Source organism: Callospermophilus lateralis, chromosome 4 (assembly GCF_048772815.1).
Source record: "Callospermophilus lateralis isolate mCalLat2 chromosome 4, mCalLat2.hap1, whole genome shotgun sequence".
In the NCBI taxonomy this organism is placed as follows: domain Eukaryota; kingdom Metazoa; phylum Chordata; class Mammalia; order Rodentia; family Sciuridae; genus Callospermophilus; species Callospermophilus lateralis.
This window is the reverse complement of record NC_135308.1, coordinates 70,128,074-70,153,604: the sequence shown is the minus strand read 5'-3', so window position 1 is coordinate 70,153,604 and position 25,531 is coordinate 70,128,074. Positions and strand designations below refer to the sequence as shown.

The 25,531-nt window shown below is 44.9% G+C and overlaps 1 protein-coding gene across 1 annotated transcript in view; it reads right to left on the bottom strand.

Moving 5' to 3' along the window:
- Positions 1-637: 637 nt before the first annotated feature.
- Positions 638-25,531, bottom strand: part of Ntf3 (neurotrophin 3) — a 61,514-nt gene continuing 36,620 nt past the window's right edge. The window contains exon 2 of the mRNA XM_076852566.1: positions 638-1,434. Within this exon, the coding sequence (XP_076708681.1) occupies positions 640-1,434 (795 nt within the window). The 3' untranslated portion in view covers positions 638-639. The remainder of the gene's footprint in view (positions 1,435-25,531) is intronic.

Here is a 25,531-nt window from a genome sequence, read left to right as displayed (position 1 = left end):
AAAAGAAAAAAAAAAAATCCAACCCTTAAACAACCCCCAAACAACAAATGTGCTGAAAAGAAACTTACAAAACTAAAATTGCCAGGTTCGTTGTTACTGGCACAAATCATAATTCTAATTGGCAAGACCAAGAGTAGGAAAAAAAAAACAAAAAAACAAACAAGTAAGTACTTGGTGGTGTGCTTGCTGGCCAGGAGGAAATGTTAAACTCAAAGCTACAGGGTATAATTTCAATGGAGGCCATAACAGTTCTTTTAATTAATTAATCCAACATGGAATATACCAGAAGGGTTGATATCACTGTGTTTATACACAACGCCAACATCATCTGATTTTAACAAGTTTACTAAAGCGACAGTCATGGTCTTGACAATACTGAATGCAAAGTACTGGTGTACACAGATTTTACAGAAAGGCTCCTGAGAGCCAGATCACAAAACAAGATTAACAGATGGGAGAGGCCTGGGGGGAGGCAAGCACACTGACTTTATTGAGAAAAAAGCTTATATACTGTAGGGTTGCTGAAGTTTAATAAATAAAGGTCAACTTATAATATATAAAAACAATATAAACATTTATATGCTACATGCATATCATATAATTTAAAGTAATAATTTATATATGGGGAGAGATGCCAATTCATGTTCTTCCGATTTTTCTCGACAAGGCACACACACAGGAAGTGTCTATTCGTATCCAGCGCCAGCCTACGAGTTTGTTGTTTTCTGAAGTCAGTGCTCGGACGTAGGTTTGGGACGTTTTGCACTGAGAGTTCCAGTGTTTATCATCGATCCCCCTGCAACCGTTTTTGACTGGCCTGGCTTCTTTACATCTCGTTTCATAAAAATATTGTTTGACGGGAGAGTTGCCGGTTTTGATCTCCCCCAGCACCGTGACCTGGTGTCCCCGAATGTCGATGGCCGACGACTTGTCGGTCACCCACAGACTCTCACTGTCACACACCGAGTACTCTCCTCGGTGACTCTTATGCTCTGCATACCGTTTCCGCCGTGACGTTCTGTTGGCCACCACGGGGTTGCCCACATAATCCTCCATGAGATACAAGGGAGGAGGCTCCAAGGGGGTACTGTCGCTTAGCAGGACTCGGGGGGAACTGTAGCGTCTCTGTTGTCGCAGCAATTCGGTGTCTGTCGCAATCATTGGCTGGAATTCTGACCTGGCAGGTTCTCCCTGCTCTGGCTCTCGGGCTGCCTCTGCTTTAGGCAGGACGTTCTGGTAATTTTCTTTAACATCCACCATCTGCTTGGAGAGCTTGTTTTTCAAAATATCTGCCTGGATCAGCTTAATAATCAGGGAGTTGAGTGAGTCTTCCGGCAAATTCCTTTGATCCATGTTGTTACCTTGGATGCCACGGAGATAAGCGAGAAATATCACATAAAACAAGATGGACATCACCTTGTTCACCTGTAAGATCTGAAAAAGGAAATAACAAGTGTTAATGGCAGGCTGCAGCAGCGGAGTCCAAGTCATTCTGGCACCAGCCACCTGAGGCTGAGAATTCCACAGGGGGCGAAAGAGAGAGGGCACCACCATCCCAAGTAAGCCCTGGACATTCGGAAGGGGCTCTTTCCCCAACCCCTGGGAAACACTGGGGAATGCACACCAGATCTTCTGACTGATAGCTCTCCTAGACAGGCAGCACTGACTGCCTTTGCATTCGGTGTCTGCACTATCCTGCAGCCTTCTGCTGTGTATGGACGATGTCCTGCCACTTCCTTAAACATCCCTTGAGCTCAGAAAGTCAGCTCTACCTTGGCAGACTCTGAAGACTTTGAACCTGAGAAATATAAATGTGTAGTTACATTCCTTCACCAGCAGCAGACCCTTATCATTGTCTGGAAAAACATAACTCGATGACTCCCCAACCCCAGCCCCTGAGGCCTTCAAAGGAACACATGGAAGCCGGGGATGGGGTCAGTTGCCTCTATGAGATCGGAGATGGGCCCACCCCTGGCCAGGCCAAACCTGGTAAAGTCTGTTCTCCTGCCTTTGTAAATGAAGAGGCAGAGTCATTACCCACACAGCAAGAGGGCCCTAGTCTCTGGGTGCTCTGCAAAGCTCTCAGATGGAACATGCATCATCAGGCCACCCCAGCCAATCTGCTCAGCCCCCAGAGACTCTCTTCTCAAAACGGCAGTCATACGAAGGCACCGTCTGAAGAAGAAGGAAATGTAGAAAAAACTAGTTCCATGTTAACAGGTTAGCCTTGCCCTGAACAGCAGGTCAGCCTTGGTTCATTTCTCCTCCTTTGGATTGTTTCAAGTTTCCATTCCAAAGTGTTTGCTTTAGTGGTTCTATTTCTAATTCTACTATCTCCTTGTTTAAACGGCACTTGAATCTATCAGTGTTCTCTTTCTGTTGCCATAGTAGAGCCTCAACACAGGGCTCCTGTTGAGTCCTTGTGGAATTCTAGAGCTGATCTCCAGACACCTCCCTTGCTGGTCTCTCCCTCAGTGGAGCAAAGCCCAGACTTTCCGAAGGTTTGCGGTAGAAGGAGACTCTCAGGCGGAGGGGGTACCTGAGCTAGTGTTCCTCCCCTGGTTCATACCTCCTACATCCACCTTGAGGTATTCATTCTTTAATAATCATTGCTGCCACTTCACTTTATTCTTTAATAATCATTGCTTTTAAACATGATGCCTAAACATGAAAAATAAAAACTCTTCTCTTGGTTCACCTTTGGTATTTTCAGAAAGACTTCACTAAGTCCAGGGGGAAAATACAGAGGAAATAAACAAAGATGACAGAAGAAAAAGAAAGGAGCCCTGTCTGCTCCTAGGTCACAGACATGGCCTCCTTCCTGGTCTGTCTGAAATACTGGCTTGCTCTCTTGTCCCCAAAGGCCAGCGATTTTGTAGACACTCTGTTGGAATTTCCTCCCCCTGGCTCCTGGCCTGCCTCAGTGATAAGGGATCCATCTTCCCTCTCTGGGAACCACTCGCTGGACAGCTGACTCCTTCAGGGTCAAAACTAAGGGAAGGATTCTAGCATAACTACCCACCCCTAGAGATTGCTCTAGGAATTGTATTATCCCAGGAAAATGGTTCCCACAGGATACTTAATACACTCGGTGGAGAAGTTTTATTTCCTGCGGTCTTGCAGGACCAACAAAATAAAACTTGAACAACAACAACAACAACAACATGGGATATATGCCACTAAAATCACCATCCCTCTCTCCCTGACAAAAAAGAATACAGCTACAATAAAGTCATTTGGGACTGAGAGTCTATCAAAAAGTATATTTAATCTCTCTAAAGCCCAGCTACTGTAAAGTAAAAATACCTTGGATACCTAGTCATAGGGAAACAAATCAAGGAGATGGGCAGGGGTCAGATAAAAAAGAACATCTAATCTAATGCCTTTATTTTTGTGTTAATTGGCTTTCTGTTACTATAACAAATACCTGAGATAAACAACGTACAGAAGAGAAAGGTTTATTTTGGCCCATGATTTTAGAGGTTTCCGTCTATGATTTGTTGACCCTATTGCTTTGGGTCTATGGTGGTATATCATGGTGTGGCAGCATGTGGCAGAGCAAAACCACTCGAGGCCAGGAGAGAAAAGAGAAAGACATTGGGTTTCCAAAATCCCCTTCAAAGCAAACACTCCCAATGACCTCAAGACTTCCTACTAGTACCCACCTCTTCAAGTTTCATTACCTCCCCCAAACACCAAACTGGGGATCAAGTCTTTAATACATGGCCTTTGGGAGACATTCCAGATTCAAGCTGTAGCAATTCTATAGATAAGGGAAATGCTAACTACAGTTTAAAGAAGAGGAGAGAGATAGATAGGGAAGTGACAGGGTTCTTTGCATTCTGGGCCTGACTTCTCTTTTTGTTAACTGTAGTAAGATTGGGCTCATATGTCCCATGCTCCAATCTCAATCACTATTTCTTGCTATTTGAATAAGCTTTACAACATACATGCATGTACTGTTCTCTTATTTTACTCACTTTTATGACCTCTCGTTGAAATTGTACTCATTCTTCATAAGCTGACTTTTCTGTAAAGCTCCCCCAAGATCTTCAATAGTATCAACTATGCCTCCCTTGCCTTCTCTCAGCCATTCTCCAAATGGTCATTGAAGCATCCCTCATAGCGTTATGTAGTGTGGGTATTACCCAATTAGTATTAACGTGGGCCCTACCCAATCCTGCATCCATCCTCTTTCTTACCATCAAATCAAAAACCTTGCCATGATTCTCTGGTAAAAGCAATGGGAACACACCATATGCTGGCTGGTGAGTGTTTCTAAATTATTTGCAAGGCTGCATCAAACCCTGCAGGCTTTTTGTGGGCTCCATTTTGATTTTCTGCTATCAGTTTGTTTTGTTTTCATAGAGAGCCAGCCCAAGAATGTTGGTGACAAGACTTCCCAAAACACACAAGTCTGAAATTGGAAAAGAATCTAGACAACCTCCTCTTTTTTATAGATATGGAAACTGAGGTCTAGAGCAGTGGTGAAGTCAGATTGCTAATTAATGACAGAGAGTGAGGGGGGACACTAAGTTCTTAGGCTCAACAAAATCTGGTGGCTTGTGGGTGATCAGGTTACTGTGAGGGATTGATAAAGAACTTCCTATGAAAGCACTTAGGACAGTACCAGTACCTAGCAAGTACACTAGAAATGTTAACTTGAACATGAACCTGAGTTTGCTGTGGCAATAGGAGGGGCCCTTGCTGAATGCACACACGTGGGACCAAGCATCGGGAGAATTTCTTTCTCTACATCTGGCTCGCAGCAATCTGAACCAGCATGGTCTCCACAAGGCTTTTCCTCAAATGCCATTGCTCATAAGTGATAGGACCTCAGACTGGCCACCCTGGTTGTGGGAGAAGAAAAGTATCATGAACTGGAAGCACACAGAATGGGAAAAGTAAGGAACAAGTGTAGGGACATGTGAAGGGGTGCTTCTGAACCTGCTGGGAGAGAGAGAGGAGGCTGAGTTGGTCTCTTTTGGTCACTAAGACTTCATTTCCCACCCCATCTCCTGGAGTGGGATTTTCCTGGGAGACTATTTCCCTGGAGTGGGGAATGGAAATGGGCAATAGTGGTTCAACCCAGGTAAGGCACAGCAGTTTCTGTCTAAAGGGACTTCTCTAGTACTCACAGTCCTTTGTTGAAACCCCCGTGTAAGCCAATATCCTACTATATTAGTATTGCCAGCCTGTCTCCTCCTGGATGACAGGGACCATTATCTTTTCACCCACAGATCCCTCATGCCCAGCACAGGGCTGCACACCCTGCAGAATTTCAATGTCTGCTTATTGAATGAGCGCCTGTGAGGATCGAGACCTGCCCAAGGCACTGCTCACGGGCCTGCATGGGCTTCTGCCAAGTCTGGGTTTGGAAGCCAATCAACTCTGCCTTCTTTTCCCAAAGAAAATACAGGCCCTGGCTCTGAAGCAGGCCATGGGTCCCCAGGCTCTTCTTGGCTATAATTAGAAAAAGACCTGTTAAAGACCTCAGTAAAACCCCCTTCCTATACTCTCCCTAGTGCCCATTTCCCCTGCTCAGAGTTTTCCAAGATCCCGACCAATATGCACATGCTGTTTTCCTCGCTTAGAAATGCTTTCCCACATATGGTGTTTTCTCAGTCCCCGGAGCAACATTCCTACAAGGTTTCACCATCCCTCAAAATACTCAAAAGAGAGCAATTTCTGATTCCTCCTTTTTGGCTCAGTTTACAATACACACAGAGGGTTTCTGGGTATCCACGAAGCAGCTGAAATGGAAAAGGAAGCCAGGGTAGAGAGTGGTACAAGATCTGAGGCCAAGGCAACCTGTGCCTGTCCTGACATGGGCCGGGATGGGGGTGCCTCCTTCGGGTTCCAATTCACCTGTCCAGGGCTAGCCTCCCTACACAGGGACATCACTCCTGACCATGGACCCATAGACCCTTTTGCTGCCCAGGTAAGGAGTAAATGTTTATCCTGATGAGATCAAGAATGAAAATGCTATGGGCCTGGTTAGAATGAGGACTGATGCACATGAAATCTTTGATCCTGATGGCAACCTCACTGAGGTAGGTATTTTTTGCATATTCCTTTTCATATGGGAAAACTGAGGCACGGGGAAGTTAAATAACTAGCTAGTAAGCAGCAGAATCAGGATTTGAGTAGTCTGGTGCTAGAGTTCATGTTCTTGATGATTATACTATGCTACGCCTGTCTTTTCTGCTTTCATTCTAGAGAATTTATTTCCAGAGAAAGCTCAAGTTCCAAGCTGGGAGCCAGGAGCCAGGAACCAGGACAGCTGCCAGTCAGCAAGTTGAGAGCCACCCCAAGAAGCCTCAGTCCTAGGCAGAGTTTCTAGGGATCTGAGGCCACCACTTCTGACTTTCCTCCCCATATTCACTGTGAAAGCATTTGCTCATGAAAGTAAACAAAATTTGGTTGACCCCTGTCCCTCCTGGGCTTGATACTGTCCAAAGAAGTCCCTCTGGAAGTCACCCGTCCTTGCAGAAGTCACATGTTGTACAGGGCCAAGCACTTGGATATACCAACCCATGTCCTGGGTTTGTGGCCATCCCTGGAAACCTGGGTGACTTACAAAGTCAGAAAGGATCTGTTTTAGCTTCCCTCAGAGAGGAATCATGAAATCGAATGTGAAAGCAGTTTTTAAATTTGTCAAATTCTGAATATGCAAATTCATTATTTCTTGTACAGACACATCCTCTGGAGGCAACTGGGTCCTCTGGCTGGGGTCAAAGAAGACACTGTTCAACTGCATCCAGAAGGGCCTAATTCTCTGGAGAATTTCTGTGGCTATGACATGGTCTCTGACTAATGCTAAGGGCTGCAAAGACTACATCCTGCTGGATAACCCTAATATCTTGCTCGGGGAATGCCAAGGGAGAGAGGTGGGAACGCAATCGATTTAAAGTAGAATGACCAAAAGGAAAGGAATGTAGTGGAAATCTTAAACTAAGACCTTATAAAAGACCAGCTGAGCTTGTTCCCCAAATCTTAATTGCCAAATTAATTCTCATTGGCTTTGTTCTGATCATAGGTCCTGAGGCTTCAAAATCAGTCAGTGGGGCCACATGAAGATGTTCTGACCCGTGGCAAGGCTGGGAACTGGAAGAGAGAGAGATGCTGGTGGAGCCTCTCCGTGGGGGGTTGGTCTGGTTTGGTTAATCTCTTTATTAATGATCCGGAAGTAGAGAGAGGAAAAAGTGGCAGATTAATTAAAATGCACAGATGATGCCCAGAGGGAAGGCGCTACGAACGCCAGTGAGAACAGACCAATTAGACTCCAGCACCCACGGGGGCTGGCAACCTGGAAATAGCATGGTTAGATTCGAAGTGGAAACATGCAGGTCGACTCACTAGGGGCAAGAGGCATCCAAAACCAACAAGGGAGGGAAGTGCTTGTAAAAGATGAAGGGAGGGAGCAACTTGGAATTGCTACAAGGAGTAAATGAGAAGTGAACTCACATGAATGGGGCTGGGTGGATTTCCACAGCGCCTCTTCCTTTCCCTCAAGTTCTACGTTTTTCATCTCATTCACTCTTAGCACACTGTGGTGGTGGTGGTGGTGGTGGTGGGAGGGGGATGTGCCCTGACACTTCCTGTCTTATGAAGCACAAAAACAGACAAACCCTGAGGGCAAGGAACACAGTCATGTGACTGCTGCCAAAAGATGCAGACCAGCATGCTCTAAATTTTCAGAACACCAAAAGCAAATCAGCTGTGCTCTCTGCCTATATTTGGCGAGAACTCACTTAGATCCCCGGACACCGGGCAGGTCTGCATCAAACAGGCAAGAACAGTGCCAGGGAAGTAGATTCTATCCACTTTAATTCTCCAGGCAGCGTTAAAGTGTAACACTTGAAACTCAGGGTGCAGAAACTGATTGACAAGGTTAACCCTGGGTCCAAGATCAGAAACAGGACAAGGTCCTCAAAGTTCAGGGGATGTCAGTTTCCCAGCCGACACAGGGCATGTGTGCAAGAGATGGCACATTCCAGGATGAAATGAAATGAAATAGCCTCAAAGGGTTGAATCGTCTCTCTTAGAAAGGAAGTATTAAAATCAGTCCTTCCTGGAGCCAAACAATAAATAGGTCCCCTGAATGGTAGAGAAGGAGCCTACATTCCTAAAGAAGGAATATATTCCTGAAGAAAGCTGTATATACTGAGATGGAGGTGGAAAGCTGTGAATTTACTCTGTACTGCTGCTGGAAGAGGAATTTTTACATTGTTCAAAGCATACCCAACTCTGGCCCCAAGGCAGTGAGCGATGGAAGGTATGGCACAAGTCAAAACAATGTGCACCGGCAGCTCCAGCACGGAAGGTAGTGCACTCACTCCCCAGGCCAAGGAGCCCTCGGGCTTAGCCCCATCTTGGCAGAGAGATCTGAAAGGAGCTTGGTATGCCGACAGGAGCCCCAGGAAACTTGGATTTACTTGATCCTTTGCATACCACTAACATGGCCAGAGGGTGGACTAGGAAGGACTTCGGAGAAAATCTGAGTCAATCCAGCTACTGGCCATAATGGTATTATCTAGTAAATTTAGTTTTATTTGTTTGGGGCATTCACATTCATCTCCCACTGTGCACACAAGGTTGCATGCGTGGGCTTGTACATACACACACACACGTCTGGTACTCATGGAAATGAGGATGGATGGGTTTATAGTCAGTCTATTTTCAAGTGGTATCATTTCATGGTCTCAGACATTCTGATTTGAGTTATTTCCTGCATCTGAGTTATCTCCATTCTCTATGGGTGAAAACATACCAGGGAAAGTTGCTTTATATGCACAGACTGCTGGATACATTGGCATTAACAAATAACTTTGGCTCCAGAAAAAAACACCCCAAGTCAACCTTTTTGTTTTATATGTATGCTTCTTATTTGAGTCGGTTTCAGGCATATACCTTTGCCTGAAAAATGCTGTACAACTGTAAATCATACTAGCACAAGGTAGGCAGCTAACTGATTTTTTAATACTTAGAATAAATAAGGACGATAATGATGCTGCTGCTAAAGTATCTACCTTGTCTACCCAGCCAAGAATGAGTTTCAAAATGGCAGAAGAACAAAGCCACTATGTCTCAAAAGTTAGAAGCTAAGGGAACCCTCAAAGCAGGACTGCTATTCCTTTCACTCTCTGGTTGCCTCTTCCAAACCAAGACTGTAGCTGGCCTGGCAATGCCCAAACCAGCATGGACGGGATCAACAAACCACACTGGCTTGGCCCAAGAGGACTTGGCTGCACTTCTCCTGTGGGCTTCTTCCTTTGGGCTCCAAGATCAGGCCTGCATCGAATATAGCCCCTCACGCTGCCCGCTCCCTGCACAGCCAGTCTCCTTCCACTAGGAGGAGCACCGGCTCACTGAAGCACTGGTCTGGATGCCCCATCCAGGAAGCCATGCTATCTGAAGACTGTGGGGGCCTCAGCTGTCTTTCGCTCTGCTGTGGGTCTCGCCCTCCACTCACCGTGGTCACCATCATTCACCTGAACACTTCTATAGACTGGAAACTGAGGAAGAATAGAGGTCTAGCTGGTAATTTTCTACATCCATTCTGACCCATTCATGTGGTGATGCTGAGATATACACACAGGAGAAAACCAATCTTTCATCCAAATCAAAGCTTGTGGCAGGTGCTTAATAAACACAGACTCCAATTTCAAGCAGTCTAGTGACTTCCTAGCAGCGGGGCAAGACTAAAAACCAACCCAGGGTTGGTCCTCTGAAAGCAATTTTGGCATAAACATGCTAAACCCAAAGCTGCCTCTAATCACAGACACAAGTTGTAATGATCCCTTGTAAGAAAGGCTAATGTTCACTGAGCCACACCATATGCTAGACTTTGTGGAACACTTAACATGGATTATCTCAGTTAATCCTCACAGATACAATTATTATCCCCACTTTGCAGCTGAGGAGACTGAGGCTCAGAGGGATTAAGTAATTTTGCTCAGGCTTACACATCAATGGAGAACCACAGCCAGGATTCAAACCCATCTGTGTGACCCAACAGCCCGTAATGTGTAGCCAAATCACATAACAACTTCCCATTTCATTATGGTCCAAGGCACCTGTCTCTTTCTTGCAGCACACTCAGCAGTGAGCACCCTACTGGCATCAATGTTTCTTTCACTTTTTTAGAGAAAAGACATTCTAGACAGGTCCTGAGAAACGTACAGACGAATCGCATAGTCCAAGACTACAATGTACACTGGTTCGTTGTGGATGAGAAGCGTATTTATTCCACATGCGTCTTGTGGGCTCCTTTATGTAAGCTTTCATTTTTCAAATATAGAATTTTCCTTTCCTCTTTCCTCATCTGATGGTAAAGAAAATCAAGAATCCAAGGATTCTTTTTAAAAATTGGCCAGAGTTTTGAAGGTGAGACAGTTCTGACTCTGGTTTCACAGGTTGCAATGTATTTGTGGTTGATGAGGACAAGCAAAATAATGGGAACATTTGGCAAATCTCCTGCTTTGATATATTCATTAAGCCACCTCCTCCACTAACTAGCTTTGCATCTGGAGGAGAATAATTGCTTATCAGGGGGTCTTGATTCCGAGAGCAACGTTTCTCCCACAAGGGTGCCACCTGGTGTTTTGGGCAGGACAGGTCTTCATTGTTCAGTTGTGCTCCCCACACGAGTAACTCAGGCTCTCACCTACAGCAAGGAGGTTGTCCATCATGTCCTCCAGTCGTGGGGACAACCATTTAAAAAAAAAATGATGTGAAGTTTTCTAAACACCATCTGGGGACACCTTACCACTTCTGGTTAAGAATCGTATAGCACAGTGCTGGGAGACTTCATTGTTTTGGGATTGTTGACCCCTTTTAGAATGTAATAAAGCCCAAGAGGTCACCCCTTTGTATCAGGGCAAAGTCATGATTGTTTTGATAAATATGGGATATCAAAATCAATGTTATATAACTTCCGAGGCTAGGTTCTAAAAGGTTCTATGTCTTTGGTCTCATTCGTGCAACTCTGAGCTGCCACGTGGGTCTAAGGATCCAGAGGCCACTGAGTTGAAAGGGGTTCCCAGGACAGTTCAGTCTTTTGACCATCCCTGATGAAGCACTAGTCTTGCAAATGAAACTGACCTGGATGATCCAGATTAGTCTATCTGCCAGCTGAATGTCCCCAAGTGAACTCAGAAAAATCATGCAGCCCACTTCTGCCCAAACTTTTGACCCATGAAATCAAAAGAAATGCTACAACAGTTGTTTTCCTAAGTTTTGGGGTGGTTCGTTATGTGCAAAAGATAGGCAAACAACCACAGTAGGAAAAAACTACTGGGGATTAGAGGTGTTGACTTTTAGTACCAATAAAGACATTTTGTAAAATTTTCTCTGAAGGATCCAATTAAATTCTTGAATGAGGATCTAAAATGATCTCTGGATTATTACCGGTGCACTACTAACTACTTAACTCTGAAAGCATGAAGAACATGGAAGTTCCAGGTCCTGTCAATCATCTGAAAGTAGAACCTAGCTGAGCTTCTATAACCTTAACAGGCCTGGCTGAAAGTGTGGAACCACCCTGAAACTTCAGGGTAAGCTGGTGTAAGACATAAACAGAGGAAAGAAGAGTCAGAAAGTGTGTGTGTGTGTGTGTGTGTGTGTGAGAGAGAGAGAGAGAGAGAGAGAGAGAGAGAGAGAGAGAGATGCTTTTATGAACAGGATATTCGGCTGAGGCAAAGGCCCTGGACAGGTGGCTTTTTTATACCTGGCTAGGGAAAAGGGAAGGTAGGAGAGATTGTCCCTACAAAGGCTCCACTACTATAGCTCCAGAGGTGTCTGCACTTAGATTGGAGTTACAAACTGTTCCACCGGCCACCATCACCCCAAGGCTAGTTCAATTCCCACACCACCTTACATTTTCACTGGGTTTCAAAAAAAACTTCCTGGAAGTGCTGCACAGGCTCACAAAGCAGGCCATCATGATCCAACAAGCCATCTGTACCTTGTCCTAAGAGTGGCTGAGGTCATGCCCAATAGCACTGTGAGCAGAGGCTGGGAAGAGGAGGAACTCCAAACAACACACATGCTGAAGGGAAACAGCCAGTGTGTGTGAGTGTGAGTGTAAGTATGTGCCTATGTCTGTGCGTGTCTAAGTGTGTGCAGGGGCGTGGTGGATGTCTGAGTGATGTCCATCTGGATGTGCATGTGTCTGGGGGGTGTGCCTGTGTGTATCTGGCTGTCGGGGTGTGTGTGTGGTGTGTTGGATGTTGGGAGAAGGCTGCTGCAAAGGGGAGATTACACACTGGTCGAAGGGATCAAAAAACTGGGGTCTCCTCCCGGCACCCTACGCTATCATAGCAAATTCTTGGGTGAATCTTTCTGCTACCTCCCTGCAGTCATCAGTTTGCTCTTGTACAAAGTGAGGGAACACAGCAAACCACCCGGACCCATTCAGTGCCAGCAGTGGGTCTGTCCTCAGGGGTCTAAAGCCAGGCTATGGTCCCCTAGAGCAGAGAAGTGAGCTGGCTCTGGGTCCTTCTTACCCCCCAGGCCACTGGTGCTGCCAACTCTGAGCAAGGCACCTGGCTCTAGTGACTTTCCTGGGTCCTAGAACAGGAAACATGTAAGGACAGGCAGGAGAAAAGCCCGGGAGATAGAAAGAAACTCTGGGTCAAGTTTGCATTTCTCATTATTTCTCCAACCCTTCTCAAATTCCTTTTGTTTAGAAAGCTCCTTGAGTTTCTGAAGGCTCCCCTCCCCCACCCCACCCCCCTGAAAAACCCAAGGAGCTCCTCCAGCCTGTAACCCTTCCGGATAACATGTTCCATATGTCGGTCACTCTCTGCAAGAGACGTTTGCACTCACTTTTCTGATCATTTACTCCGTGGTCTCCCCACTCTGCCTCTCTCCAGAGCAGTTTCCCCCAAATCCCCTTTAGGGCCCTTTGTCCAAGAGGCAGGGAGCAGTATCAGGCAAGGGGAATCTGCTGTCCTCCTCAAGTCAGCTCCCATTCAGGATTCCTGCAGGTCTGCCTCCCCAGGGCCCCAGAGTGGGCCGGCTTCTGCTCCCACCCGCCCTCCGCTGACAGCTGCAGGGAGACCCTCCTTTAAGCGATGGGGCTAATTGAGCAGTGCTCTGACTGAGCTTGCCACCTTCTTTGCTTAGGGCATGCTTTTCCAGCAAGGCAACACAGCAGGCTATTGTCTTCCTTTCCCACTGGGTGACCCACCGTGGTAAATAAAGGCTGAAGAAAAATTTCCAACACAACTCCCAGTGCTCCCCTTGTGGATGCAAACCCACATTCTGTGCCTGACCCCTAAGCCAGGCACCACCAGCCTAACCCTCCCTTCTTTCTCATACTTTTTTTGTATGTGTGTGATTTGAGTTTGACAGCTTGAGATCAATGCAGAGCACAGCCTCACACTAATTTTGGTGGGTTCCCAAAAGTCAGATGAAGGTGGGCTTCAGCACCTTGGGAAGGATGGAGTTGCAAGGGATGGAGTTGCAAGGGCTGGAGATGACTTCAGATTAGTCAAGGGAACCTGAAAATTGCTTGTTATTCCTCTTCCTTGGAAGGTTTCCCATTCCTAGGGATAGTCCAGGGATCCAATAGAGGGCACTTTGAAATGGGCAGGAGGCAACCCCTCAACCTTACAAAAGGAGGCCAGAGCAAGTGGGTGAACCGGAGGCCCCAGGGGCCAACCTGAGAGGACCAAGCATTTCCAAGGAGATACACAGGTCTTGGTCAGAGATGCACCTGGGATACACATGGAAGAACCATCAACTCTCTCTCGAAGGAAGAATGACAGACTGAACACCTGTACTGTGTTGGGTATGATTTAAAACTTACATCTCACTGTCTGTGGCTTTTGGGGAGAGAAGTTAAGAAAACTATGAAGAGAGGGTGTTTCTATTTTAAAACTGAGAAATCCAGGGCATAGCGTAGTGAGTGAAGGTTAAAATCTGTCACAGCTAGAGGCAAAACTACAACCAGAACTCCAGCTTTCTGATTCCTAAGCCTATACTTTTCCTAAAAGATGCCTCCCTGTAGTATCAAAGTCCTAGATGCCTATGAGGACTAAAGAAGTGGAGGCCCTCTACCCAACTGCTGAACTCAGGCAGAGGGCCCCCATATCGACAAAAGGCAGGTTACATGTTTTTGTCTTCCCCCAGTTATCGGTGAAGCACCAGTTTATACAAAGTGGATCATTTCTTTTCAAAGCTGGACTACAAAAAAATATACATCTCTTGCCTGTATTAGCCCAAGTTGCCCATGCACTTCTCTCTGATTCTAACCGAAAGGTTAGTATCCCAGCCTCACCTAACCCTTCCTCCTCCCCTGCCCCCAATCTTGGCTCTATTTAGTCTGCAGATTTATTGTATTCTAGAGATCAAACAACAAGTTAAGCAAAAGTGGGTGTAAAAAAAACAATCCTACTCAACAATACCCGCATTAAGAAAATGGCAACAATAATAAAGAAAAATCGTTTGATGATGGGTTTGGATGATGCATGGGGGCTAATGAGACAACTCAGCTAATGTAATTAGGGGGTCTGACTCCTGAAATCCCAATTATGCTGATGGGCTTGGCAAAGATCCCTGCAATATGGAGCTAATAAATGGATTAACATGAAGGATAAGTGGAAACCCAGGATATGCAGGAATGTGTCCTGACACCATGCTGGACGTGTAGCTCATGGGGCCAACAAGGACCTGCTGAATTAAAGTGAAAGAAGGCAGAAATTTATGGCCAACAGACTAGCTCTTCTGCCACTGGACCAATGGGAAAAATGTTAGAGCCATCTGGTTTCAGGGATATCTATTGGGTTTATTACAAAGAACACTATTGTGATTTCCCAGGCAAGCAGTCTAAATGAGCAGATTAACTGAATTGACTAAAGGAAACCTAAAAAGTGCTTCTTTCAGACCTGAGGGTCTGTGATACTATGTTCACATTGTGAAGGCAACACATTCCACCACAGGAGGCGGACAGGGCCACAGACCTATAAGAACAGCTAGTGACCTCTACCCTAACGTGGAGCAAGTCATGTGGCTGGTGGGGAAGGGATTGCTCCTGCCTGTGGTTTCACTGAAGGGTCTGGAAATCCTTTATATTACTGGCATTGATTCAGAATGTAGAACTTTTGATCCTATAACATGATACATTTTAATTCCCCTTGGTGATGTTAATAATGTATTTGGCTAATACCACGCTAACAGAATTTATGACGCCTGAACTCCTCCAAGAAAAAGAAGTTGTAATCATTATGGCCATGCAGGTGGACTGTAGTCTGTGTCCGATTAATGCCACCAAAAAGGCTGAATGCAACCTTGAATCAAATTATATTTTAAAGATTATGAGTTTGCAATAAAAAATCTTATTGTGAATTTCTCTTGAAAGAAGTACATAACCATTCTTCAATTTAAAGAATTATATACTGAACTAGTTTTAGATGAAAACAAAGTACGCCTGTAAATGTGAAGCAACTATGCTGTAAGTACATTATAGTTCCATCATGAGCACATATACTTTGAGATTAAACTCTTCACCAAGGGAATAAGATATAGTTTTCTATTAGCTCTTCAACTATCTGGGTGCCCTGTTGATGTGCATTATTCCCTCTGGCTAATTCCGCCGAAGACTAGAAATATGGAAGAAGAAAAGAGGCAGAAGAATTTCTTGATGTAAGTTCCCATTTTTCCACCCCTCTCTTAAATGATGTTATGCTAAATTCCAATAATATATGATACTTCAGCCTTCTCAAACATCCCGGTAAGAAACATAAGGAAAAGAAATCACCCCCTCTGTATTTGAGTACTTACCCTCTGCACTTGAGTACTTACCCTCTGCCGGGAACCATGTTAAAAATTCTACAATCACAATCTGAATTGATTGGGATAGGTCCTATAGTCTACAATCTTATATCTAAAACCCTGTATGATACCTGACATCCTCCATGGGGTTGGAGGTAACATCTCATGATTAAATGCATTAATTTCCTGCTGCAAAATTATAAATATTCACCTAAGTGAAATAAAGATGTCAACTTAGGTCAGATTTTGCAGCTCAGTGAGTTTGCTATAACCTTTAGAAATGACTGAGTTTTCAGAGCTTCCTGTGAGTTTCACAGTTGTCAAGAAAAGACTAAGAATGTGTACTATTCTATTTGATAAATGAGGAAACCAAGCCCAGGAGAGCCTGCCTGAGGCCTCACTGTGCACTTCCTAGAGCCATGACTAGTAGCAGGGCTGGGATTAAAACCTAGGCATGTCTGTTACCAAACTCCATGCTCTCCCACACCAGACCTTGCACTGATGTTCTCGACCCTGGGGACAAGGAGAAGGAACACACCTTGAAATGGTTTTCTGAGGAATCAAACTAAACAGTGATTGCATAGACCTTTGTTATGTTCAAAGCATTTTTTTCCTTAAATACATTTTCCTAGAGAGATTATTTTTCCTTACTATAAAAAAGTCATGTGAGCATATTAAAGAACACAAAGCATTTTAAAAACACAAAAGTTGATAAAGAAGCCTATCGTTTCCTCCAAGTATCTTTATGGAATATTTATGTCCAGTCTTTGTAAAACACATGCTAGACTTGTCTATGCATTTCACAGATGACATTGTTTAATACATACCATTCTGTAACTTTCTTGTTTTGCTCAATAATATACACTCTAGGAAGTCTCCCATCATATTAAAATTCTACCCAGACAAAATTTTAATGGCAACATAAAATGTTCCATACCAAGGTGTCATGAGTGACTGGATGATACCCGCTCTTGCTGGATATCTATTATTTCCAATGCTTCACTCTCATACATAATACTGCAATAAATCTCTTCCTGTGCAAAGCCTGCTATGAGTCCCAGTTATTTTCATGGTCCCTCACTTCAGCCAATCCCTAATCTCTGGTCATATCTGCCTTGCATTTCTCCATTCTCAGATCAGTTCAAACATCTCTTCTCCCAGCACCCCCCAACACACGCTGCACAGAGGGGGAAGCGCAGCATATGTATTGTTTGGTACCAAACAAATTTCTGTTCTCAAATTGTTGCAGATCAGCAATTTGTTATTGTTATTTTTCCTACATGAGGTCTTTCTTCTATTCCTTTTAACAGTTCTTGTCTGCTTAAGCCATGTGTACCAGAATATGAAAAGTCTTGCCAAAACAAACAAAAAAACCCAAAAAAACAACAAAAAAGCAGGAGTCCCTCAGGCAGAAACTTCTTCAAGTTTCCAGTCACAGACCTACTTAAATACGTAAAATTAAGGTGATCAGATACTTCATCATCCAAACCAGTACACTCTTGAAAGTGAGTGAATCTGAGACGTAAAACGGCAAATTTCCTATTCCAACAAACAGTTACTCAAGATTTTTTTCAGGCACACAACCCCAGGACCTAAACTAAAATGAACTTTAAAGACTAGCTGAACCAAAGTCTTCCTTGAGCAGAACCTGAAGAACGAGAGCCTGGCTGATCTAGATTACAAGTGATCCAGTCAACAGCTGCTGATGGACCAGAATTAGAGACCAGAAACTCCTCAATTGTGACACAACTGCAAGGACCTCTGGGTGGACCCAATAATTGGTATGGACTGTTCCACCAAGAATTCCTAGTACAGCCAATCAGCTCTCTATATTCCCTTACTGCCAACTGCTGGGGAGATAGATGGGAACATGTGTCCTGTCTCCTCACCAGTCAGCCTTCATAGAAGCTCTTTTTGCAAAAACTTGGTTCGCCTGTATTGGCCTCTATGCACATTAAGCAGCAAGCCCTTGCATAATATCAAAAGGGGGCACTTAAGAATTTTGTTGGAGTAACAAAAGCACAATAGCTGGACTGCCCTAGGTCAACCAGGTTGTGTGGTCACCCTGGATATATATATATATATAGCCCTAACTTCCTCTGAGTAGCAGTCATCTTTGTCACTCCCCCACCCCACCAATGGCTCTACCCTGATGCTCTGGGACCTGTTCCTCCCACTTCCTCAGAAGCCTACTCCTTATCACCATAACAATCAGAGCTCCCTCCCAGTCATATCTTCAACTTGTCCCTCTACTGGGTTCCCAGCCTTACTATACGATGTTCCAGGTGTTGTCAAATTTGGGAAAAGAGAATAAAAGTTAACCTCTAGCTACAACTACTCAATTCTAGGCCTGCATAAGAGAAGAGCACCACATCCATCAGGGACCTCCACTTGTGAACAGGAGCCTTGTCCCCTCACGTCATTACCACCAGCATCAAGCCCTTAATGAACATCCCCCCCCGCCCACACACACACACTGCCCATGGCCCCAGATATCATTGAGCTCATGTTAGGGGCTCTGTTTTCTTTCTGTCCTGCACATCTGGACAGGGGGATCTCTTCCTCCAACTGCTGTGATAGCTCCCCTCAATTTTCCTCCTACCACTGCCATTACTAACCTTTTCACTTGTTTCATGTGGTTTCCCAACACTGTCAGTGAGCTGCTCTGTGGTAGTGAATGCAGTCTCCTTCACCCTGCTCATGTGTGGATAACTTCCACATCCACACCTGGGCAGAGGCCTCCGCCCTGCACTCCGAACTTGGAGATCCAGTTGCCTACAGGACATCTCCACTCGGGAACTTTGGAGGCATTCTCAAGAGCAGATATCCAAAGCTGAAATCACCATCTTCCCTCAAATCCTGCTCTTCCCACCCCCTCCTCCATATTCTTTCAGGAAAGGATAGCACCAGAGATCATGCCTGAGTCCTCTCTCTTTCCTTTCCCCCATATCAAATTGATCCTTAGGTCCAGTTGATTCTGCCTCCTCCTAGTTCTCAAAATCCATCATTCTTGTCTCTCTAGCCCATGCTCCTCTTTCCTGGATTACATCAAAGACTCTTTAATGGTTTCTGAGACCTGACATAGCCGTCTCCCAGTTTCTCCACCATTTCTTCTGCACACTGGAATGGAATGGTCTTTCTAAAGTTAAGCCAAATGAGGTCACTCCCCAGCTGGGGACATTTCTCTTCTCTGCAACCGTAAAGGTGAAGCTAAACCTCTTCAGGATGGGCCTCTCTCCTCAGCCCCATGTCCAGTTGTCCTCTTACACACAGCCGCACTGGTGGACTTCAATTCTTCCAAAACCTCACTTCTCTATCCATCTGATCCTGCTCACATATCACCACCTGAGAAAGACTTCTCCTCAGCCCTTACCACATATGTCTCTCAATTAACTGTGAGCTTTCTTTGTATGCATTTTGATAATCTCAGCACTACCCTGATACCAGTTCATAGCAGAACTCAACAAAAGATCCCTAGACTCCAGTTCACTCGATCAAAGGGATGAATGAAGCTCTCAAGGAACATGATCATTGATATTTCTGACCTGGTATAATTATTGTTAGCACTCCTTCTCACTCTCAAGGGTGCTAGACTTTGGATAATAAATTTCATGCTCGCTCTAGTACAAAGGCTCTTACAGAGTGCCCACACTTCCATTCAGAGTTAAGAAAGATGAAGTGGTTGGAGTGAATCAGAGAGGGACGGAGTTGAGAGTGTGTATGTGAGGGTAAGGATGGGAAAGGAGTTTCTGGCTGTCCTGGGAGATGGGGGATGGACACAGGAGATCTCACCTATAGAAGTGCATGTCTGCAAGTGTAAAGGAAGAACTACACACTCAGCACTACACTGATGCCAGTTCATAGCGGATATCCAAAGACAAATAGAAATTTCAGTTCTAACAGCTCCAGCCCACCATCCAGAGCAGCATGGCTGCCTCACTTTGGGAAGGAGAGGCAAGGAGAAAGGCAGCTTTCTCATGCACAGAGGACAATATCTATCTAAGGTGGGAAGGAACATGTACAAAAGCCGCCATGGACTGGAGTCTCCTCTTTCTTACACGCCCCCTGCTACACCATGATTCCGCCAACAAGACTTCCTGGCCCTACTCTGGCATAAGATCAGGAATAGACTTGAAATTCCTAGGGATAGAAGAGAAGGCACAAGGACAGAGGAACTGCAAAGAAAAGAAGTGGGAATCAACACCCAAGATGTGGCAAGGAAGCTTTCCTTTATTGTAACAAAACATTTGAGGTGATCAAACTGATAAGAAGAAAGGGTTATTCAGCCCTTCTTTTTGTAGGTTTCAGTCCATAGTTGGTTGGCCCCATTGCTTTGGGGCCTATGTGGAGGTGGTGCGTCCTGGTGGGAGAGCATGGTTGGAGGAAGCAGCTCACCTCATGTGTTATGGTTTGGAATGTGAAGTGTCCCTAAAACCTTATGTGTGAGACAATACAAGAAAGTTTAGAGGAGAAATGGGTTATGAGACCCTTAACCCAATCAGTGAATTAATCCCCCTGATGGGATTAACTGACTAGTAGCTGTAGGCAGGTAGGGTATGGCTGGGAAGGTGGGTCATTGGGGGTAGATCTTAGGGGTATATATTTTGTGTCTGTGATGTGGAGTCTCTCTTTGCTTCTTGATCATCATGTGAGATGCTTCCCTCCACCTCACTCTTCCACCATGATGTCCTGCCTCACCTTGAGCCAGCTGTCTACAGGCAGACCTCTGAAATTGTGAGCCTCCAAATAAAATCTTTCTCCTCTAAATTCGTTCTTTGTCAGGTCTATAGTCACAGCAGTGAAAAAGCTGACTAAAACATCATGGAAACTGGGAAGCAAAGTAAGAGGGAAAGCAAGGGACCTGCATTCCACTGTTCTCTTTCAGGGCACAACTCCAATGGGCTAAAAGCTCCCATTAGGCTCCACATCTCTTCAAGGTTCGACCACCTTCCAAAGGCACCACCTGGAGATCCAGGCCTTTAACATGTGGGTCTTGGGGGGACATTCCAGATCAAGACTATATCACAAGGGGACCTGAGAAGACTAGTATTGGACCCAAATAAATGTCCCTTAGTCATAGGTGGGAAGGCAGAGTCCAAGGGCCAGGCTCTGGGAGGGCCTCCTTCCAGTTCAGGGAACTGAGAGCAGTGCCCACATTTCATCCATCTCTGCAGACTAAGTGCCTAATAGTGTCTCGCACTACAGGAGTTCTACAATTATGTGTGTGGATTGAAAAGAAATCACTCCCCGGGAGCTGTACAGGCATCTAGGGAAGGCTAGGTGGACAAGTCAATGGGAAGAAAGGATGATATCCTCACAGTGACAGAATGAGAGGACAGCAGTCTGAGGCACAGGCTCAGGTCTGGGGAGGGGGAAGATGTTTTTAGCAAGATCACTTAAACAAGGGGAAGGAACTGTTGTAGGACTAATAATACATACAGGAGCTCTGCTGCTGGGAGCTTGGAGGGGAAAATATATATATCTGTCTTGCAAGTATAATATCGAGGATTTTCTCTAGTCTTTTCCCCAAAAAAGAGCTTAGAGGTTTTTTTTTTTTCGTTTCGTTTTGTTTTTGTAAAGGCCAGCTTTGAAATTACTTTTTGTGACATTCTTTACTGCATGGCTTCCTCCCTTACTGTCCCCCTCCCAGGAGCAGTGAGCCCAGCAGGGATGACAGGCATGAATAAGAAAAGGGACTGGTAAAGGTGGTCAAGCCAGCTCGGAATCTCCTTGTCACTCAGCCTTCTTCCCAACACCAGGAAGGTCTTAACTATAGGGTCAGGAGATCTGATACAAAAAGAGGAACACAGAATAAGTGACACTGGTGGCATTTGGTGGCCCAAATGGCACAACTAGTAATTCCTGACATTTACTTTGTTATATTTTTGAGTTGATCATTATAGTGTCCCAACAAAACATGAAGTCAAATTTATTTCTTCATTTTAAATTTAAGAAAACCGAGTCTCAGGAAGTTCACATGATTTGTCCAATGACAAACAGCTAGTAAACGATAGAGCTAGGATCCAACCTGCCATCCTCTGACCCTTGTTTTATTCCTAAATACTCATAAAGTGCTTGTCATGCTTTTCCTCCCTACTACACAAACCCCGGCTCTCTTCACCCAACAGAGGTATGAGATTCTTACCCATACCACAAGGGTATGGGTATAGAGTGCCCACACCTCCATTCAGAGTCATCCATGCATTGAAATTTCAAATTATTGCCATTAATACATTTCTAAGAACCAAATCTTTTGTAGAATCTGATTATGTACAGAGGGCAACCTGCTCATTAGCCAAATATACTTCTAGCTGGGTGATGCTTACTTGACCAGGATCCCAGGATTCCTATTGATTACAATGAAACCTGGTATAAACTAACAATACACAGGGCCCCTGGCCTGTTTTCAGTCTTATGTACAATGTGCCTCTGCATCAGATTTGCAGGGATTATACATTGTGCTGGGGATGGAATTCTCCTGTCTCTCCCAGCCCTTCTACCACCTGCCAAGACAGAAGATATCCAGGTGCCTAAAGCTTGCTCTATTCTTCCCCAGGAAGCAGAGGCTTCCCACCAGGAGGTTTGTCCCTGAATTCTTCAAAGATCCAGAAATCTACCTCTGGTGACCCAAGTCAAGACTCTCCAGAAGTCCTCCCCTCCATCCAAGCCTTTTCAAGGAAACTCTTATGGTTTTTCTTCCAGACTTCTTTTCCTTGTGGCCAAAGAAGAGCTTCCTAAAAGTATGGCTACAGAAAGATGCCATGATAAACTGACCTGCCCGAGAGCTCCTGGTAAGGCCCATAACTCCCCTCAGCAGTCCATGCCCTGTGTACTGGTGATTTCCCCACCATTTACCCAAAATCTTGCCAAAATGTCACTCTTGGGGGACACACGTTACTGACATGACCATGCTTTCACACTTTAGCTTTACTTTATACATTTCAGTATATTATTACCTTAGTTTTCCAAGTCAGTACCTCTGTGTGTCAGATGAGGAAACCGAGGCCCAATGGGAAAAGTGGTGTATCTAAGGTCTCACACTGGTGGACAGCAGAGGGAAACATGAATCTAGGTGTCCCTACCTCTTATGGGTTGTTGTTGGAAAAGGCCGACTGTTCCCCATTAATAACCCATGAAACAGTCTAGAAAAGCCAGAGGAATTTCTAGTGCCAGAAAAGACCTAAAAGCCAGTGAGCCCATGTTTATTAACACAAATTACACTGTGGATAAATAAACTATTTAAAATGTTTATTGCAAGATCTGGTAACAGGGGAGAGGAGAGGAGGCCAGAAATAGAGGAAAGTGAATTAAAACTTATGCTGCCAAAAGGAAGGGTGGGGGAAGCGGGGAAGCCAGAGCAGGTGTTGACAGCATGCCCAGCTCCTGTGAATATCAGTGGCTGAGAGACTTACAGTTTGCATTTCAAAATAACAGACTTTATCGGAGATCATCTGGGCTTCAGAGTCATCTTGTGATCAGTATTTTAAGGTAGAGAACCTCAAGGCTGGGGACATGCGTGGCACACCCACCTGGACCTGACAGTGAGGGGAGTCCCCTGTCTGGTGATCTTACAGCTGATCTTACAGGTATGGGCAAGCAGGCAGAGGGGAAGGAAGCATGGCGCTCCATGCCATGTATGGCCACCTCCGGTCCTCCAGACCTGGGAGAAGGCAGGACACATTCGTCCAGAGACAGGAAATGAAGAGGAGGACATGGTTCCCTGCCCTGTGACCATGGGAAGATGAGGTGGCAGGGAGATTTAGCAACAGGAACTACACAAATGCTTCACTCAGGTTACAGCTGGGACTCCAAGTGGAATGCCCCAGGGACACAGATGTCCCCGCTTCTGCCTGGGCATCCAGACCATGACACAGGACTCAAGAATTAATCTTCAGTGTGAGGGGGTGTTTTCCTGCTATGAAACTTGGATGTACTAGACATTCCCGCCTGGAGCTTATGGCAGCTAATCCAGCTTCCTGTTCTCAGTGGAGATAAGAGAGGAGTCCTGTCCTCCTGTCACAGAAGGGGAAGAATCCTCACCATCCTATGTCTCCATGACAAACTCTATGCCAGAAGCCTCTCTCAAGATGTCAAGTAACTGCACAAAAAAGGAACAGAGTCCCTCTCATTCTTTTTTGTTTGTCTCATTAAATCAAAGACATGGGTCACTAGAAAATTGATGGATGTCATGAGTCTAGACAAAATGGAAAATATTAAATGTTAAGAAAATGCATGCTTCAAAATTACTTCTATACTATTTTGAAATGTGAAGGAATCAGACATATTCGACAAGATTCATGACCTTTAAGAAAGGTTTGGCCAGTGTTTCTACTTTTTGCCTTATTAGTCGGGCAGGATTAGTTCCATGTCAATTATAAACTTCCATGTTTATACACAGCCAGCAGTAAAGGAATGTGCAGTTCTCCTCAGCATGATGTCCATTATAGGACAATCACTGTGCCCTAGGGAATGTCCACAGACCCCAACACAGTGATGGGGTCCCCAAAGATGCCTCCTGTGCAGCTGGCTGTCCTTCACATGTGTCACCCATCACCTCCCTTCACAGAGGGAGCCCAATGTGTAAGCTGTGTGCCGTTATCTCTAACCCTCCCCTTGGTGCATGTTTGGGAAAATGGCTCTCATGTATGAGGCTCTGATTCTTCCATACTTCAGCTTTCACATAGTAAATTTTTTTTGGAATTCACAAAATTTTTCTTTCTCTTAAGTGCCCAGCTCTAGCAGTTAAAAGCCACAACTTGCCAGAAATTTCTGCTACAGATTTACAAAAGAGGCTCAACCATTCAACTGACTTCTCTGTTCTAGAGGGTCTCCACCCTCCAAGGGTGATGACTATTAATGACCCTGCTGACTGGGGATAGGGGAAACCTTCTCTATCTCTTAGAATAGTGCTTTCCTATGTCCTGGCATAACTAGGTCAGCATGATTACCAGGCGGGAGTAGAATTCGAGCAGTAGTAATGCACTGAGATCGACTGCCAAGTCACCCCTTCTGAGTTCAAATCCACATTGTCTCCCCGTGGCAGAGCTTCCCCGGACTGCTTCAAATCTTTTCTCTTCAAGAAGAGAGCAGACTTACAAAAGGATAGGAACAAATACTCAAGAGGAGACACTATCTGGCCCTGGGAAGGTGTGGCTCATGTGAAGATCCAACTCTTCCTTGGATGAGATTTCTAATGGGGCACAGAATGAGTCTGCCCCACTTTATAATTAGATTTTGACTCAGAATTAGGTAGGCAATCTCAAAAGTAAAAAGAGCCCCTAGGGCTCTCAGAGTGACTCCAGTTTAAATGGATACTGCATTAAGATACTGCAATGGAAAGAAATAAAAGGCAATTACAGGCATGATGGAAAATGTCTCTCTCTTTTGCCATGTAACACACAAACATTATTATGCCATATACATGTACTTAAGCATGTATATATAAAACAGCAGAGGACTTAGCATATGAGTTCCACTTCCAAATCAAGGTAGAGTTGATATCACGGAACAGACTGTGATTATGTTGATTGAAACCAGATTTAAAGGACCAGGGGAATTTGTTTGGGAAAGGAGAATAGGATCAAAATACTCCTCCAGAGAGGAAATCTCACTAGAGGAAAAACCTGGTGGATGGAGGGGCAGGAGCCAAGGGAAGGCGGGGCATGGAACAGCATGAAGGCTTTATGGCTGCATTTTTTGGGAAAGTGAAGTGAATCTGATTCTCTTCCTGCTTCCGAGGGTGTTCAAGGTA